Below are 18,195 nucleotides of genomic sequence, written 5' to 3'. Positions count from 1 at the left end.
ATAGAAAAAGTGGCATTATGACTTAACAAATGCCAAATATTTGATTTAGTCCTCTGCTTACTCTTTTTTTTTTCTTCCCTCCTGCATCAGGATATTATAGTGAGTCTCATTTGCCATTAATTACCATCACCTGGCATAGGACTTGGCATGTATTATGTGTTCAGTTAACATTTTTGAATGAATGGAGATCCTTCATAAAAACATTCGTGACTTAAACTAATTTTCAGATTTTCTTAAGATAAAATAGCATAAAGAAATAAATATGCTAAGTTTATTATTCATTCATGTTGACTATAATCTGTCATCTGTAACATCTAAATGTGGGTTTTTTTTCTTCATTTTCTTACTGTGCTAAAATATACATAACATGGATAAAAATTTACCATTTTAAACCCCTTTAAGTATACATACAGTTCAATGACATTAAGTGCATTCACCACATCCATCTCCAGAACCTTTTTATCCTCTTAAACTATACCCATTAAACAATAATGCTCTGTTCCTCTCCTCCACAAGTCACTGGCAGCCTCCAATTTTACTTCTGTTTCTATTCATTGGACTACTCTAAGGTACTTCATATTAGTGGGACTGTGTAGTTATTTGTCCTTTGTGGCTGGCTTATTTCATTTAGCATCATGTTTTTCAAGGTTCATCTAGTGAATGTGTTAGAATTTCCTTCCTTTTTAGGACTAAACAATATTCCATTGTATGTCTGTACCACATTGTTTATCCATTCATCTTTGAATGGACACTTGGGCTTTTTCCACTGTTGGCTGTTGTGAATAAATCTACTTTAACATATTTGAGCCCCACTTTCAATTCTCTTGGGTATACAACCAGAAGTGGAATTGCTGAATCATATAGTAATTCTGTTTCAAGTTTTTCTTGAGGAGCCATTATACGTTTTCTATAGTGGTTACACCATTTAACATTCCTGTCAGCAATACACAAAGGTTCCAGTTCATATCCTGGCCAACACTTGTTACTTAATTTTCTTTTAATTAATAACCATCCTAATGGGTGTGAAATGGTATCTCATTGTGGTTTTGATTTGCTTTTTCCTAATTATTAGTGATTTTGAGCATTTTTGCATGTTTTCATTGCTTTTTGTATGATCATTGGAGAAATGTCTATTCAAGATATTTGCCTATTTTTTAATCAGGATTTTTTGGTTGTTGAACATCTAAATATTTCATATAATAGAAAATACACTAAAATACTTAAAACGTGTCTTCTTTCTCACTATTAGTGGTGCAAAGTATAATTTGCTAGCTCATACTACACTAACCTTGGAAAGTGCTGAGGATAGCTTCAAGACCCATAATCTGTCTATTAATGGAAATGGTAAGTACAGCCTATATTTTACTTATTGTATGTTATGTCGATAGATATGTAGCAACATAATAATTTCTAATTTTAGTATGTTCCCCTAAAGTGGATATTGGTTTAAATAATGTAGACATGAATGATTCTGTGAGTTCTTTCAAATATGTCCAGCCTTTTCCCCAAAAGACAGGTTTGTTTTCCTCCATCCATGCTATTAGCCAGAGAGTTGTTTGTGAGGCCAGCTTAGTGAGAACAGAAGTTTTATGTATTCTGAATCCTTGTCTTTTACTTGAAAATGATGACTTCACCACCCTTCCACTTGGCAATGAAAGCCTGTGTTATTTTTAAATTTAAAATTGAGGAAGCCAACCCTTCTGTTGGTAAGAAGAAGAGGATATGAGAGAAGATAGGGCCAAATTCACCTTAACCCTTTTCTCTCTGGATGATATTGGGAGTTGTAGTTTATGCAAAAGAAAAACAGTGAGATGAAGTAGGGAGTTAAGTGAGTAGAAAGGTTTATGAGCACTTTCCACTGTCCCAGATTATTTTACTTGTGATAAAAAATACAGAGTGGTATTGGTAAAGTAGTTGGGAAATATGATTTGAGTTATTTACTCTTGTTTTCCATAGCAGAATATATGAAATTATGTGCTACCTTACTTATGTTGTAAGATGGATGGCTTTGTACTGATAACATGGTTAATTTTACAACAATATTTTTTAAGCTCCACACTAAAAATTACATTAAAAGTAAAGTTCATAAAATGTAAATGTATAGTTTAACAAGTAATTATGAGGTGAATATATGGAAAACCACTTTGATGTCAGAAATAACATTGCCAACACTACTTCCCCTAAATTACTCCAGGAGTAAATAAGTCCCCATTTTTATGGTATTCACTTCCTTGTGTATCTTTATGATTTTACCACATATAATTTTTCTTGTCTTGAACTTTTAATGGATAGAATTACATCACATCTTCTTAGTGATGGATATATGCATTTTACTGCTGATAGTATTTTATTATATGATTGTATCACTATGTATTTATCTCTTACTCAATTATTTTTAACAGTTACAGCGTTCTTCAGGTTTACTGTTTCTTGAGTTAATTTTAGTAGGTTTTATACATATATATTTATTTTAAGGTATCATGATATACAGTCTTATGAAGGTTTCACATGAGCAACAGTGTTGTTACTACATTTACCTATATTATCAAGTCCCCCCTCACACCCCATTGCAGTCACTGTCCATCAGCATAGTAAGATGCTATAGACTCACTACTTGTCTTCTCTGTGCTGTACTGCATAAGTTATATTTTTATACATATGCATCTGTTTCATCTAAAATATGAAGTTTAAAAGCATTAACTTCTTCATGGTAACTTTATTGGATTTCTAGCTATTTGTACCTCCTTTCCATTCCTGATACTAGCTTTTTGTACTTTCTCTGTTTTTTTATCATCAGTCTTGCGGTAGGTTTGTCCATTTTTTTAATTCAATAGTGTGTTCTATATATGCTATGTTACAAATACTATAATCTACATGTTGTATATTACTGTGAGAGGTGTGATAAAATCTGCTATGATTGTAGATTTTTCTAGACCTCACAGTTATGTCTATTTTGCTTTATGTAATTTGAGTGTTTACTATTTGATGCACACAGTTTTTAAATTGTGTATTTTCTTCTACTCTTTAACCTCAAACTGTACTTATTTTTATAGTAGCTATGCCTCCAAATGGGATTATATATTGGACTTTAGTGTTTATCCAACTTGACAATATTTTTGTGTTTTAAATAGTTTCTAACCCAAATCATATATTAAATATTTGGGTTTAAATGTACCATCATATCCTGTGTTTTCTATTTGTCTCACGTGGTCCATGGTGGTTTTTCTGTTCTCTCTTACGTTTTTAAGGATTGATAGTTTATTATTTCAGTTTTTCCTTGTTCTAATGAACATTATAATTGCTTTTCTCATCTTTTACAAATTACCTTTAGAAATTTCACTAATCATACTTATTAAAGTCTAAAATTAAAATAGTTTTACCTTTTTCTCAGACATTGCAAGAACTTTAGAATAGTGAAAACCCATTACTCTGACCTATGTGCTATTGTTATATATTATAATTCTATTTGATTTTTAAATTTTACAAAATGTTTTATACATTTAATATTTATGTAGATTTACCTACATGTTTCTACGCACTACTTGACTCTTGTACCTTACATCTAGGATCATTTTCCTAATGCCTTGAAGTATAATCTTTTGAATTTCTTTTAGTATGCTCAGCTGGTGTCTTACTTTGTGTTTGTTAGGAGATGACTTTATTTTGCTTAATTCTTGAAAGATATTTTTACAGGATATAGAAGTTAGGCAGTTTAAATATTTTTCTTTTGGATATTAAAGATATAATTCCACTATCTTCTGGCTTCTTTTACAGAGTGTTGACAATACAATACTGTATTAAACACTTAAAAATCTGTTAAAAGGTTAGGTCTCCTCTTAGGTGTTCTTTTCACTGTAAGAATAAATAAATAAACACTTTTAAAGCGCTTCTTATTCTTAATCTCTGTGAGTATAATTAAAAGGAAGTATTACAATGAAGTGGTTAATAGTGGGGCTGTGGAGCCATCAGCCAAGGATTCATATTCTAATTCTACCACTGGCTAGCTCTGTGACCTTCAAAAGTTCCTCATTTTATTATCATTTTCATTTTACTGATGAGTAAAATATAGCTTAGAGAATGTAACATGCTGGATCATGTAGTAGCAAGTGGATGAGCCAGACTTTTAAGAGCACAGGACAGGCTGTGCTCTTTCTGCTGTGCTCTCTGTTCAGGCATGATTACTGTTAAAGTGCCCAAAGACACAGAATACTGTTGGTGTGTGTGAGTAATGGAATTGATGATGAAAGGTCCCATTCTTTCAACCAAATCATCTGAAAAGTTTGGAAAGAACTAAAATTCACAAGAGAAACATAAACGCTAGCAGTGATTCGTCAGTCATTTTCAGTGTTCTATAAGATAACTAGATTCTCCTTTAATAAAGTGCTCATGGGCAAATACACATGGGAACTGTGTAATACAGCTTTCTTAGAGAAACACAATACAAACTAACAAATTAAAGCCTGTGAGAAGCTTATAACAACTAACACCCCAAAACTGTTGACATTGGAACTTGTAGATTCCATAGAATAAAATCTAAGAAACACTAAACTGTATACCTAATGCTTTTTATGTAATGGATATATTCCTAGAAGTGTGTGTAAATTAAAATCTTGTAAATCAAATATATTTTGAAAAAGAAGAAAGCTTGTAATTAAAAAGAAACACAATTTGATATAGAAAAAAGTCACCTTGTAATATATTCATCAATATAAATCTATGTTAATATAATGGATTTTCCTAAGTAAAGCTCTGTCAATTTCTACCAACTAGTATAAAGAGGAAATACAAGAATTTCAAAATTGATAACTCAGCTATATTACTCTTGCTAGTTGAAGGGAAAAGCCAAATTATCTTAAGGTTTATATTTGTCACCAAGAAATTTTTGTACTTTTTATAAAACAATGAAACCACATCATGAAGACTGACTCACACGGAACCGAGATGTTATCTGGCTTCTTTCTCTTGCCTCTGTTTTATTTTTGTTGCTGTCGTTTTTAAACTCTGTTTTGTTCCCCATTTGAAACTACAGATAAATTAGATAAAATCTTAAAGAAATGAAAAGTCAAACTGCTCTTTCACTTCCTGTTTCATTTTATCTTGCCCTAGTCCCTCCCTTGATCAGAAAAGAAGAATTAAGTATTTTGATTAAATGTGTTGCACGAGGACTGAGCAACAGCTTTGCAAAGTGGAAAGGATATGGTTACAGGGGTGACACCACCCTGGGTATGAAACTGAGAAGCATCTATTATGTGCCAGACCTGTCATCTAGTGCAATGAAAGATGTCATCTACACATTATCTTGATTTTCAGAACAACCATCCTACTTATAATAGGTAGTATTTTTTAAAATGAGAAATTGATGCTTAGATAGGTTAAGTGACCGGCCTAGATGCCATATTTCTTGTCAGAAGTAGAGGAAGCTGTTACTCTGCATTTTACTCCACAGTAGTGCTGAGCTGTAAAGAAACCTAGGTCAGAAGGAACAGGTAATTGCAGGGTTGGTGACAAGGGGTCTATAGAGCAATGTATTCTATATCCAGTATCCCTCTAAAAGGACTGCAATCAGGAAGGAGTTATTTTTCTTGGCATGCCATGAACTCTGAACTTAGACCAGAGAAGCACATTGTTATGTGTGGTATTTAGGTTCCAGATACGTTACTGATTGAACAAACTTTATGAACTGGTCTGAAAAACTAATCATCACTTATGATTCTATTTCTTTAGTAAGTGCTTCCTAACTTAAAAAACAAACAGCTTACAGATAGTTTGAACATAAGCCATTCATAAATCTAGGACTGCTATCTAAAGAAATTTGCTTCCAAGCTTTAAATTCATATATCACAAAGTTGATTTCAGATGTATTACTGAGATACATGCTTTTATAGAATTCGTATTTCACTTCCTGCCTATTTTAGGAAAGGAGATTCTCATTTATTTACTTACTTATGTCTGCATTTTGAAATCATTGCCTGTATTTATACATTTATTTCTCCCATGTCAAACCATTTATTTCTAAGATAGAAGGCTTAACAAGTATTAATAAAAAGATTTGAATAGTCCCAGATAATTTGTTGTGTGCTATTTTCTAGTAGAATGTAAGTTAATAAAAATTTTTCATTTTACTTTGTGCTCTTCACCCTGTCTTTTTGATTTAATTGATGTACCAAACTTTGGTTACGTTGCATCAGTATATTAACTAATTGTATTTTTACCAAAAATGTTTTATTTCCCAGAGTTACTAAAACTTTCTGGTCAATAATAGTAACAGCCAGTGGGTAGCTATTTTATAGCACTGTCAACAGAGGTACAGTGAAAACTAAAAAATCATTTTTATGTGGTCCATTGTGAATGAAGGGCCATATTTTGTCTTTATATCTTGATACATAGCATAATTATGCAGTCCTTTCCTCCATACAGATATGAAAGCTGCATATCTACCTGCACACTACATTAAAGGAGTATCACAATGGTTTTTGAAAGAATTTTTTAAAACAATTGCAAATTTAAAGGAAAGTTGCAAGTTGAATGCAAAGATCTCTTTTTCCCAAAAAATGTATGAGTGGAAGTTGTTAATGTGGTGCTGACTTACCTCCAAATATGCTATTACATATTTCAAACAAACAGGATAACCAGCTATGTTGGTACAACTATCCGAGTCAGGAAACGAATATCCATCCATGCCTCAGACTCCTTTCAGGTGTTGCTCATTGTCCCAGTAATGTCCCTTATGACAAAAGGATGCAGTGAAGAATCATTCGTTGCATTTAATTTTCATGCTTCTTTAGTTCTTTCAGTCTGGACCAGTTCTTCATCTTTCTTTGCCTTTCATAACTCTGATATTTTTAAACATCATAGTTATTTTGTGGAAGGTACCTCAATTTGTGTTTGATATCTTCCTGGGAAAAGATTCAGGTACGCATCACTGGCAGGAATGGTGTTACATTTTCACTCCATCTTACCAGGTGGCCTATAGTTTTGATTCATCCCATTACTGATGATGTTCACTTTGATCACTGGGTTTGTGTGGTGTCTGCCGAGCTTCTATGCTTTAAAGTTACTCTTGTTTCCCCTTTATAATTAATATGTATTTTGTGTATGGGAGGTGATACCTTTAAACTATGTAAGTATATTATTTCTTATTTCACTTCCAATTTATTCACTGACTTATTTATATCAATTGAACTCATGTTTTCCTGTTTTATTGCATGCATCATAACCTGTTAATAGCATTGTTCATTTTGAGGTTCAAATTGTCTCCAATTTGGCCAATAGGAACACATTCAGGCTGGCTTCCATGTCTTTTTAATGTCCTCATTGAGTACTTCCTTGCATTATGGTATAACTAGGTTTTTCAGAGTCCTCACCTTCCCAGCTCCAGCCCTGTAATCAGCCATTTCTCCAAAGAATGCTGGTACTTTATAATGGAAAATAATATAGGAGCTATGTTCTGGGCTTTAGGTATATTCATTGCTGTTTAGAGTGTCACTATCAGAGTGTTGCTATTCTTAGGCCCTCCTAGTGGACAGAGCTTCATACATGCATATATATTTTGGCACTTATTTCTTAATCTCTGTATGGTGAAAACCATGAGTTCATACCAGAACATCCATTTCTAATCCATCACTACAGAATTCATTCTACACATTTGTTACCTTTCTCTGACAGTGAGAAGAAACCTGTCACCTATTGTTAATGCTTTTTCTTCTTTGGTCCGTCTCTAAAGCAGCTGTTCTCCCTTCTTCCACACACAGATGCTTCCTTCCTGCTGGGACTGTGACTCCCTGTTCTGGGCTCCCTCTTGCCCCATGTGGACATTCTCTACCTTGCTTTAGGCTCATAGAATCCACACAGGGCTGCCCTCCTCATCCTGCTCAGGCTTGTAACTCCCCAGGCCTGGCTGCCTTCACCCTCACTCTGTGGGGACACCCTCCTCGACCTGCCTGTGCTCTTGTTGCCCCCCTGCTTGGATGCCTTTTCACTGGGCTCTGACACACTGTTCTGGGTCACCAAATGTGTGGATGGCTTCTTTTCTGCTCAGCCTGACTTCCATGGCTGGGCCGCCACCCAGATGTGCTCACCATTCTCACTGCTTGAGTTCTGACACCTCACACTGGGCAGCCATCCCAAACAGATGACTGCTTACTCTCCTTGGGCTCTGAGTCCCCAGGCCAGGTCATCTCCTGAACAGAGGTCCCCTTTGAGCTCTAGACTGTGCGTCCTGTGATTTGTCCTCAGCCCATTCAGGCTCTGATAACTCATGTGGGGCAGTGCTACTCAGCCTCCTCATCCTGCCTGGCTCCAGCACCCTGTCCTGGCACACCATGGCTCCAACCCCAATTCCTGGCACAGATGCCCCTCTTGATGGTCTCCACCTAATGGCTAACAATTGAATCGTTCAGTAAGGCAAGAGGAAGAGGAAGGGTGTCTTGCCAGTGGGTTTCAGCCATGGGCAAGTTCACTGTGGATCCAGTAAGACTGAGGAATGACTGAGGAATTACTCTTTGGGTAAAAGAGTTTATTACCTGGCTTTATTCTCCCTAAGCTAGGCCAAGCCCTAGAATTATGTCTGCATCTAACAGTCTTCAGGTCTGTAATCCTCTTTGTCTCTGCTTCTGCACAGAGCACTGGACAGACCTCTTTATGTAGTGACTCAGTCAGTAATAACTTATTACTTGTGCATGTGGAAGCAGTAGCCTAGCAGCAGGCCAGTTACCTCACCAAGTGGTTTAGGTTCAGGTGAGGATCCTGGCCATTAGGAAATTCCATTTTCCCCACAGTTGTGTTCTGAAATGTTTTATCCAGAGGATCACTTTGCTTTGTATTAAAATGAAAATCAGAGCAAAAAGTAGAATTTGACATAAAAACTCACTTTATTAGAATGTTTTTTTTACATTGAGTTTTCTTAATGTAAAATGTCCTGAACTGTTCCTATTGATTAATTACTTTAAGATCAATCAAGACACTTAAAGTTCCATGTCTATTCCAGGTGTAGCATACCGTAAACTATCAGTTTAATGTCATCCTGTTTTGTCTCTTCTCTTGATTTTGTCATTAAATGTGGTATTGGTATTTGAGTAGATAAGTACATTGAGTAAATTAAGAACTTTTGCATATGTTCTTCTATAAAGCAAAAAGAAATGTAAAAAGAAAAAATCAAAATGTATAATGATCTTAAGTAAACATATTTGTAACTTGATTTTTTTCTCTCATTTAAATAGAGGAGTCTTCATTTTGGCTGCCCTTATATGGCAACATGTGCTGCCGATTAGTTGCCCAGCCAGCTTGTATGGCTGAGGATGCATTTGCAGGATTTCTTAATCAGCAGGTTAGAGGACTTTAAATATCCTAACAATTGTAGTTCCAATTTAGATCTTAATATACTGGCAGTGTTTGGTCTTCTGAAATTGAGAAATATTTTTTAGTCTTCTTTTAAATGATGGTTTTCTAAATGTTAGACATAGGATGAAGAAGGGGGATACAGGAGGTAAGGATGGGAAGGGGTGGAGTCTAATGCAATTTTGATGGCTAAAGAGTTACCTCACCAGGTTCCTCTGCTTTATTAACAGCAGTAACAGTATAATCAGCTACAGAGGGCTCCTTGTGGAAATTGATGAGGATTGCTCAACACCTTTCACATAAAGGACTTCCTGGTAGACAGCTTTTGGTGTAGTTTAGGCCTTTGGGCTTTCAGAGCTGCCTCTGTGCCACCTACTCCTGATTTATTTATAACCACAGTTATTTATATTCAGTAAATAATTAATTATAGGATTCAATGAATCAATAGCTTTTTCTGAAATATTCCACTAAGGGGAAAGAAAATTTGCATTCTTACAGGGTAGGCAACATTTTCCAGTGTTTTGAGAACAGTAAGGGAAAATTGCATTTTGAATATTGAATTATTTGTATAATTTTCCTGAGTCATTAGATGAATTGGTTGGGAATTCTAAGCACTAATATTTAATAGACTAGCTTCTCTAAAACTGCATTGATTTATGATTTTATGTATGTAAAAGTTATGTGGTAATCATCACTTCCATTTTGCTTAATAATACTTTTTGAGAATTCCAAACTCTGATATTAACTTACTCTTTGATTTTGGGGTATTGACTTATTGTATGGTAAATTAATGGGTAACTATCATATTTGAGAATTTCAAAAAAACTAATTTAGCTTTGATAGTTTAAGTATTTTGTTGAATTTAGAGTTAACAGGTAAATTAATGGATAACTATCACATTTGAGAATTTCAATAAAAACTAATTTAACTTTGATAGTTTAAGTATTTTGTTGAATTTAGAGTTAACATGATGATTAATAATGATTGAAGGTTGATGGTTTCTTGATTTACTTTTTTTTTTTTTCAGGAAATGGTAAAAGGTCTGATTAGTTGGAGAAGGTTATATTGTGTTTTAAGAGGGGGTAAACTCTATTGTTTTTATACTCCTGAAGAAATTGAAGCTAGAATGGAACCAGCTTTGGTAGTATCCATTAACAAGGTAAATAAAATACTGTTTTGAAAATATGCATTTTATGAAATTTGTTCTTTTCTATACAGTTCACATTGTTGCTGTCTTATAAGGGAAAGGGAAAGACTGCTAAAAATATGTTATTTCATAAAAATAATCTTATTTTTCTTTCCCTTATAGAGTTTATCTGGTAAAGGAAATGTGTTTTTCCTAAGAAAACATAGTAATAGGAAATCTATACCAGTAAACAGGTTTTAAAGTATAGAATGTAACTCCACATTAACAGGATATTTAAATTTGTCATGAATTAATTTAATTTAAACAATAAATTGTTAGCTCATGTTACAGAGATGCTCTTTCTAATTAATATTCAAATGAACCCATAAAAAGACTTCCTTGAGTTACTTTCTGATTTCTTATGGGATTGATGGGCAACTGTCCAACCTTCTATCAGAACAGGAAAGCCTCAACAGTCTGTTTAGAATATGTGAGTGCTCACACTGCATTTAAACAACACTACACCACCTTGAGAATCTATCAAATATATATGTGTGTATATCCATACACCAGCACACACATACATACTTACGTACATATGCCGTTTGTTACAAAGATTATTAAAGTTTAGTTACAAATTTTTCACTCAAAAATCTGTAGGAAGACTTTCAAGATAAGGCATCTCTTATCCCACGATCTTAAATTTTATCTTCAACTGTCATCCAAGTCCTGTTTATTAGAGGGTTCTTCCCCACTCACTCTTTATATAGAATTTCTGCTCTGAACTACTTTAATGGAATTCAGACCAGAATATCATGTTTTCTGCCTGTGGAGTGCAGTTAATTGTTTCTAGTTGTTTTATGGTGCTTACCTTTGGAGTGGTTGAATTGAAGTATATGATAAAAATGGACCATCACATCTTTTAACTATACATGTTCTATTTGTCTTTAAATTTTCTTTTGAAGAAATATATGAAGTTTTATGTCTGGAGAAACATGGAGATACTGATCTGCTGTATAAAGATGAACTAGAGTTAATTTCTGTGATCTTTTCTAATAACATTTGGTCTGTTTCTACACTGCTTTTAAAAATTACACAGCTTTTTACTTAGGGAAACTCCTTCAATGAGACCTTTTGTTATATAATTAAGGCCACCTAATTTATCCATTTTTTGTATTAGAAAAATTAGTGTTGCCCTTAAGTAATATACCTTAATACTTTAATATAGTGAATTTATTTTGGTTTAGGTAATTAGGTTTATGAAAGCATATTTTTATTATTAGAAAATTCATGCAGTTTTTTTCATTACTTGCCAACTTTTTATTTTGTTTTGTTTATGCATTGTTCACTTTTCCCCACCTTAGTCTTTTGCACATTTCAATTGCACTGGAAAAGTTGAAAGAATAATGAACACCTGGGTACCCTTTGCCTAAATTCTTCAGCTGTTGTTAACATTTTGCCACATTCGCTTTCTTTCTAGATAAAAATATTTTTATCTGAACCACTTGAAAATATGTAGCAAACAGCATAACATTCCTTCCCTGTAATAATATTTCAGCATGATTTTCCTAAAAACAAGGACATTTCCTTTATTACCATAATATTATCACACTCAAGAAATCCATTGTGGATAAAATAATATTATCTAATATACGGAGCAGAGTGCCCCAACTGTCCCCCAAATGGTCTTTCTACTTTTTATCTATTGTTTGATCCAAGACCCCATGAAGGGTCACAAAGTGTATCTGGCCAACATGTTTTTCTTTGTTTCCTTTTCATCCATATTGTGCCCTCCACTTGCTGCTGTCCTTTTTTTTGTCTTTGGTTACATTGACATTTTTGAACAGTCCAGGCCAATCCCCAAATCCGTATTTGACTACTTGACTAAATATTCAGGTTAAACATTTTTGGCGAGAGTTCTACAGAGATGATTTCAACTGTTTTTTGATAGGTAGCCATCTAGTAAAATGTAATCTACCACTTTTTTCTCACATTGTACAATGGAATATGGATAGTCATAAACCAAATTAAAATGTAATCTGAACAAATGATATTTTAAAAGTCATTTTTTTAATTTGAAAATAACCTTTACCTTATCTCTGTCCTTTAGGGTAGGCAGAGTGAGGAAGTCAGCCCTTTTTTAATGGGTGTATTATTTCTGTTTTATTAAGTGAAGAAGCATGCAGAGAACTTGTCTAGCTAGGAGGTTAAAAATATATGACTCACTCTTTTCCTGATGAGTAGAAAAAAGATAGATAAAAATTCATGGACTGTTTTTCTGTTTACTCATAGACATACCACTAGACTAGATTTGGAAGGCAAAATTAGACTTTTGCCTATCTCCATACCCACTCTGAATCAGTTTTGAAAGTAGGTCTGAAAAGCTGATTCTGAGCCTGAAGCCACTATCTACCTATAGGCAATGGCTTAGGTACACGTTGAATCTTTACCACTTTAATTTAAAAGGAGTTATAGTGGAACTTATCTTATTATAGCCCGTGCCTCTGTATTTTCTTGTCTGATAACAAGAAACTAATTCCAGACAAGTGCTTAACATCATTTATGTGACCTGACTGAATTGATCTTTTCCCAGTTGACTTGTTTTTCCCCCAGTAATAAAGTGTGATGACCTGGCGACCGAGAGGATTCTATAGTCAATCAGCTTCATTACTAAGATGCCTGACATCACCGTACTTGGAAATCCCAGTGGTGGCTCCACAATTGACCATTACAAGTTCACAGGAAAATGACTAATCTACTAATTTGTGTTGACTGGGCCTTAGACTTTGGGACAACATGGGTTGCATTTGATCCTGAGAACTGATGACATAAATATCCCTTCCATTGTACATGACTTTTTGTCTAAAGTACAGAAGAGAATTTTAAGATTAAACCATGAGATAAGAGGATGGGAAGGTTAATATAATTTAGTTGCTGATTTCAAAGATTAAACTGATGACAGTTTCTTCCATTCTTTGGCCTTGCAATATTGCCGTCTTAATTTTCTCCAGTGCTGATTCCTGCACTTTCTCTGTTGAAACTTTTCTCTTCGCAGTTCCTACTACTACCTCATGTTTCCTTTCAACCCTTCCATTCACCAGAAATCTGCATTCTTAACAGTGAATGCCACTGGTCTCCTTATTTAAATTTGACCATATGATATCTTGATCTGGATGTGGAATTCATTAAGCTGTACTACTAAGATTTGTGCTGTCCCGTCCAGCGGGACCTAGTTATTTGTGGGGACGAGGGAGATCCGACCTGAAAGAAAATGGGGGCGAGAGAAGAGCGAAGGCAAGACAATGTTCTGATCAAGCCTTCAAATTTTATTGTAAGACGGGGGTACATATATACTAATGTTCAGGGGCAGAGTGGGCCATAGGATACTTGTAAGCAGGGGATTGGCTGCACAGCAGGGATGGCGCAGCGCGTTACATTCTGATTGGCATATGATAATGGGGAAGGAGGGGGAGAAGAGTATCTCTTGGCGCGCGCGGGCTTTCTTGTTGGCGCGCGCGGGCTCGCAGCTAATCTCCAGGAAGTGAAGCAGGAACCTCATGAACTGTGGCCATCTTGTTGTCTTTGTGTGGCTCCCAACATCTCCTCCCTTTCTATTTATTTCAGAAAGGTGGGCCTTAATCGAGTGAGGGAATAGAGGCCTGGCTCCTCCAGTAAGGTAACATCTTGCGAATGTCTACCTATATGCTCTCGGTATCTTTTAGGGAGGAGAGGCAGAGCTGAAAGCCAAATTGCTAGCTGATATTAAGGCTTTATGTACATATGGATACCAACCTCTATGCAAGCCAGGCATATTCTCAGGGAGGACCAGAGAGGTTCTAGGAAGAACCCTCCCTTGCGGTACTTTGTCTCGCACTCATCTCGATGCCCATACCCTCATAAATGGTAATGGGGTATGTCTGGTTCTGGCCGACCAGCATATGGGCCACATTAATTACGGTGCCAGAATCGATGGTACCATGGTTGAGGTGCCTGTAAAGTTGAGAACTGGAGACCGGGAGCGTTGGTTGGCTCGGTATTAGACTCTTCATCACAGGCTGTAAGTCTGTGATAATGAACAGCAACTGCTGGCTTGACGAGCTGGTCAACCTGCTCTCGAATAAAGGCTGTTAGTTTTCTTAAGGCCCAAGGGCCAAAAGACACTAAAAGGAGGATTCCTGCTAAGGGTCCAAGGATGGTGGGGATCAGAGTTGTGAGCCATGGGGACTTAGTGAACCAGGACTCAAAGGGACTTTGGCTAGCTTCTCGCTCTCTCTTTCTCTGGTCTAGCCTTTCTCTAAGCTTTGACATTGAATCTCTTATTATTCCGGAGTGGTCTGCATAAAAACAGCATTCTTCTCTTAAAGCTGCACACAGACCTCCATCTTTTAGGAACAGTAGATCTAGCCCCCGTCTATTCTGCAAGACGACTTCAGAAAGGGAAGTCAGAGATTCTTCAAGTTTGGTAATAGATTGTTCTATGGTTTTTAGATCGTCGTCAATGGCGATTCTCAGCCCTTCATAGTTTTGGTTCCCCTGGATGATGGCAGCTGTCCCTGTTCCCACTCCTGCTGCAATTCCTACTCCCACTAATGTGGCTAGGGTCAACGAGACTAGTTCTCTCTTGTACCTATTTTTAGGGTCGAACTCAGTGACAAATGAGGAATCATCATGATATATAAGCCTTGGTACTAGTTGAACCATAACACAGAAATCATGGGAGGAATTGAAAACAGAGGTGGAAACACACGGTGTTAGTCCAGTGTTACAAGCCCACCATCCTTGACGGGGAGGGACTAGATACCTGTTCTCGCCTGAGGAAACTATAGGTAGGGTGTGATTACACAGACTTTTATGGGTTGAGGGAATTGTTCCTAAACATGTAGCTTTTCCAGTTACCTCAGTCAGGGTTAACTTTTGCGAGCCCCAGCTACAGGCTTCGTGGCTGGTCGTATTATTAAAATTGCCTAACAATCCTAGTCCTTCATAGTAAGGAGGTGAAGAGGAAAAGCATAACCAACAGGATTCGGTAGAATTTGGGTTGGTGGTATTTAGAACTCGGAAAGCTCCTTCAAGGAGGTTGAGAAAGCGCCATCCGGTGCTAGGAAGGAAGGTGGGTCGGTTAAGAGTGGAGGCGAAGGAAGGGGTGGCAGCGTCTGCAGGTGGGGCTAGGGTTGGCGCGGGCGGGGCTGGGAGACGCGGCTGGTCTCGCAAGACAGCGTTGGGTCCTACTGGGACAGCTGGAAGAGGCTCTGCTTTAAGCTTGATTGTAAACGAGACTCCATTATCATAGCCACTCTGGTAGAGTCTCAGTCCCCATGTGGCCCCCGTTGTCCAACTAGTACTCCGTTTCCCAGGATTGGTGAATTCGATACGCAACGGGTGACACCATGTATTGCACGTGCCATCGTTGCCCCGATTTGAGTGGGTGTAATTAGCAGTGACTTTAATAAGGTCCCATGAGGAGGAGGGCCGCCAGTAGGTGTCACCTGAGGTCTCACAACTCCAGCTTGCACAGTAAAAATCTGATAATCCTTGACACTTCCAATTAAGGGCCTGGCTACGATGGTAACCAGGGCAGACATAGAAAGTGAGGGTTTTCAGCTCTCTCCTCTTGCTGGGTTCTCCGCATCCTCCCCAAGGGGGCGATCCTAGGCTCCCAGGGGAGGAGGGGGGTTTTTGGAAGTCTGTGTGTCCTTCCAAACCCCAATTGGCTGCATCTATTGCTAATGTACACAGGTCGGGGTACAGGTCTGGCCACCAGGAATAGGGGTGTGCTATTTTTGACACACTCCAAACTACGTTCCCTGTCCCACTGATCACCTCCCAGGTCAAGTTGTGAGACTGCTGTGGGCTGGAACATCTGCCTGGGGGAAGGGAGCACAGTACCAGTACAATGGCACACAGTTCGAAGGCGATCATCTTAGGGGCGTTCTGCTGATCTTAAGCTGGAGAGGATTCTTGGTAGATTGGGCTCTCCACAACAGGTTTCACATGAGATGCGTGGATCCACTTCTTGCCTTCTGAAATTAAACAGAAAGGGAAGGCTTCTCAGGGGTTAACATGCCCTGGACTAGAGTTATTGTTTTTGCTTTTATTTGTGTCTAGAAGTTTAATGAGCCTATCTGGGAGCCATCGGGCATTTTGTGCCTTAGCATCATATATACAAGCATGTCCTTTCCCCCATATGAGCACAGGGTCAGGCCCGTGCCATGTGTTGGTCATCGGATCTCTCCACATAGCCTGTGCATAATTATCTGCCGTGGAGGGATGCCAAAGGCGATCAGCAGCGGTTTTACCCGCGGAGTCATAAGTAAGGAAATTAAGAACAAACAGTGCATGATTTAGGAGTGTCTTTGCATTACCTGTTTTCGGATAGAGTACTTCTCCCCCCGACTGAAGTTTGAATAACATGTTTTTAAGGGTTAAGTGGGCTCTTTCAACAATGCCTTGGCCTTGGGGATTATAGGGGATTCCTGTTATGTGCTTAATACTTAACTGCGCACAGAACTGTTTAAAGCTAGAGCTGGTGTATCCAGGCCCATTGTCAGTTTTTAAGATTTTAGGTGGTGGTAGATATGCCAGGCATGAGAGAACATGGGTAATAACATTTTTAGTTGCCTCTCCCGTTTGCAAGGATGCACATAGGAAACCACTACATGTGTCAATAGACACATGGATATATTTTAATTTACCAAAAGAAGGGTAATGAGTGACATCCATTTGCCATATCTCTCCTGGAACTAACCCCCGGGGGTTGATTCCGTTATGAGGCTCTGGGAGGAGAGTTAGACATCCTTGACATTGCCGAACTATTTGGCGGGCTTGTTCTCGGGTGATTGAAAATTTGAGTCTAAGAGTGTGAGCATTGAGATGATGTAGTTCATGAGCCCGTTGGGCTGCAGCCAAGGGTGAGTCTGACGTGACAGAGGCTACTAATTGAGTCGCCAGATCAACTCTGTCATTGCCTTTGGCAAGCGGCCCTGGAAGGCCAGTGTGAGCGCGTATGTGCCCGATGAAAAAAGGGGCATCGCGGTTTAGAATTAATTTTTGCAATTTTGCGAATAGGGGGGAAGCATTTGTAGAGGGACGTATATAAGGCACTGTCTCTAATAGGGGAACAGAGGTTGCTACATAGGCACTGTCAGTGTAAAGGTTAAAGGGGGCATCTATTAAAAGCTCAAAAACTTTGATTATTGCAGTTAGTTCAACAAGTTGTGCAGAAGAGAGGTCTGTCTGTATTCGAGTAACTTGCCCATTAATACTGAAAGCGGCTATACCGGAGGAGGACCCATCAGAGAACACTATCACGGCCCCAGCAATTGGCGTGGTTTTAGTCCTTTTGGGAAAGACAACCGGGGTCTTTTGAAGGAACTGGACTAATCTGTCTGCAGGGTAATGATTATCTATTGTCCCATGGAAGGAGGTGCAGCTAATTGCCCAATCATCATCATGTTGAATAAGCCATTGTAATTGAGATGTATTGTATGGGAGGGTTATAACTTCAGGGTCTCTCCCAAACAACTTGAGAGCTGCTTCTCGGCCTAAACGTAAAAGGGCAGCAACTAATTGAGGATAGGTAGCTAAGACTCTAGGGGGGGAGGCTGGCAAATGAACCCAAAATAGTGGATGGTTTTGCCAAAGGACTCCTGTAGGGGAGAAGGGGGTAGGGAAAATGAGCAGCCACAAACTTAGATGTGGAGAGAAGTAGCTAATGGTCTGTTCAGAAATAGCCT

The 18,195-nt window shown here is 37.6% G+C and overlaps 1 protein-coding gene across 1 annotated transcript in view; it reads left to right on the top strand.

Annotated features, from left to right (window-relative positions):
• Positions 1-18,195, top strand: part of RTKN2 (rhotekin 2) — a 91,354-nt gene that overhangs the window by 51,058 nt on the left and 22,101 nt on the right. The window contains 3 exon segments of the mRNA XM_036895093.2: positions 1,250-1,344; positions 9,219-9,325; positions 10,364-10,495. Coding sequence (XP_036750988.2) covers positions 1,250-1,344; positions 9,219-9,325; positions 10,364-10,495 — 334 coding nt within the window.

Source organism: Manis pentadactyla, chromosome 8 (assembly GCF_030020395.1).
Source record: "Manis pentadactyla isolate mManPen7 chromosome 8, mManPen7.hap1, whole genome shotgun sequence".
In the NCBI taxonomy this organism is placed as follows: Eukaryota; Metazoa; Chordata; class Mammalia; order Pholidota; family Manidae; genus Manis; species Manis pentadactyla.
Note: the sequence above shows the minus strand (reverse complement) of the source record. Positions and strands in the feature narration are given on the sequence as shown.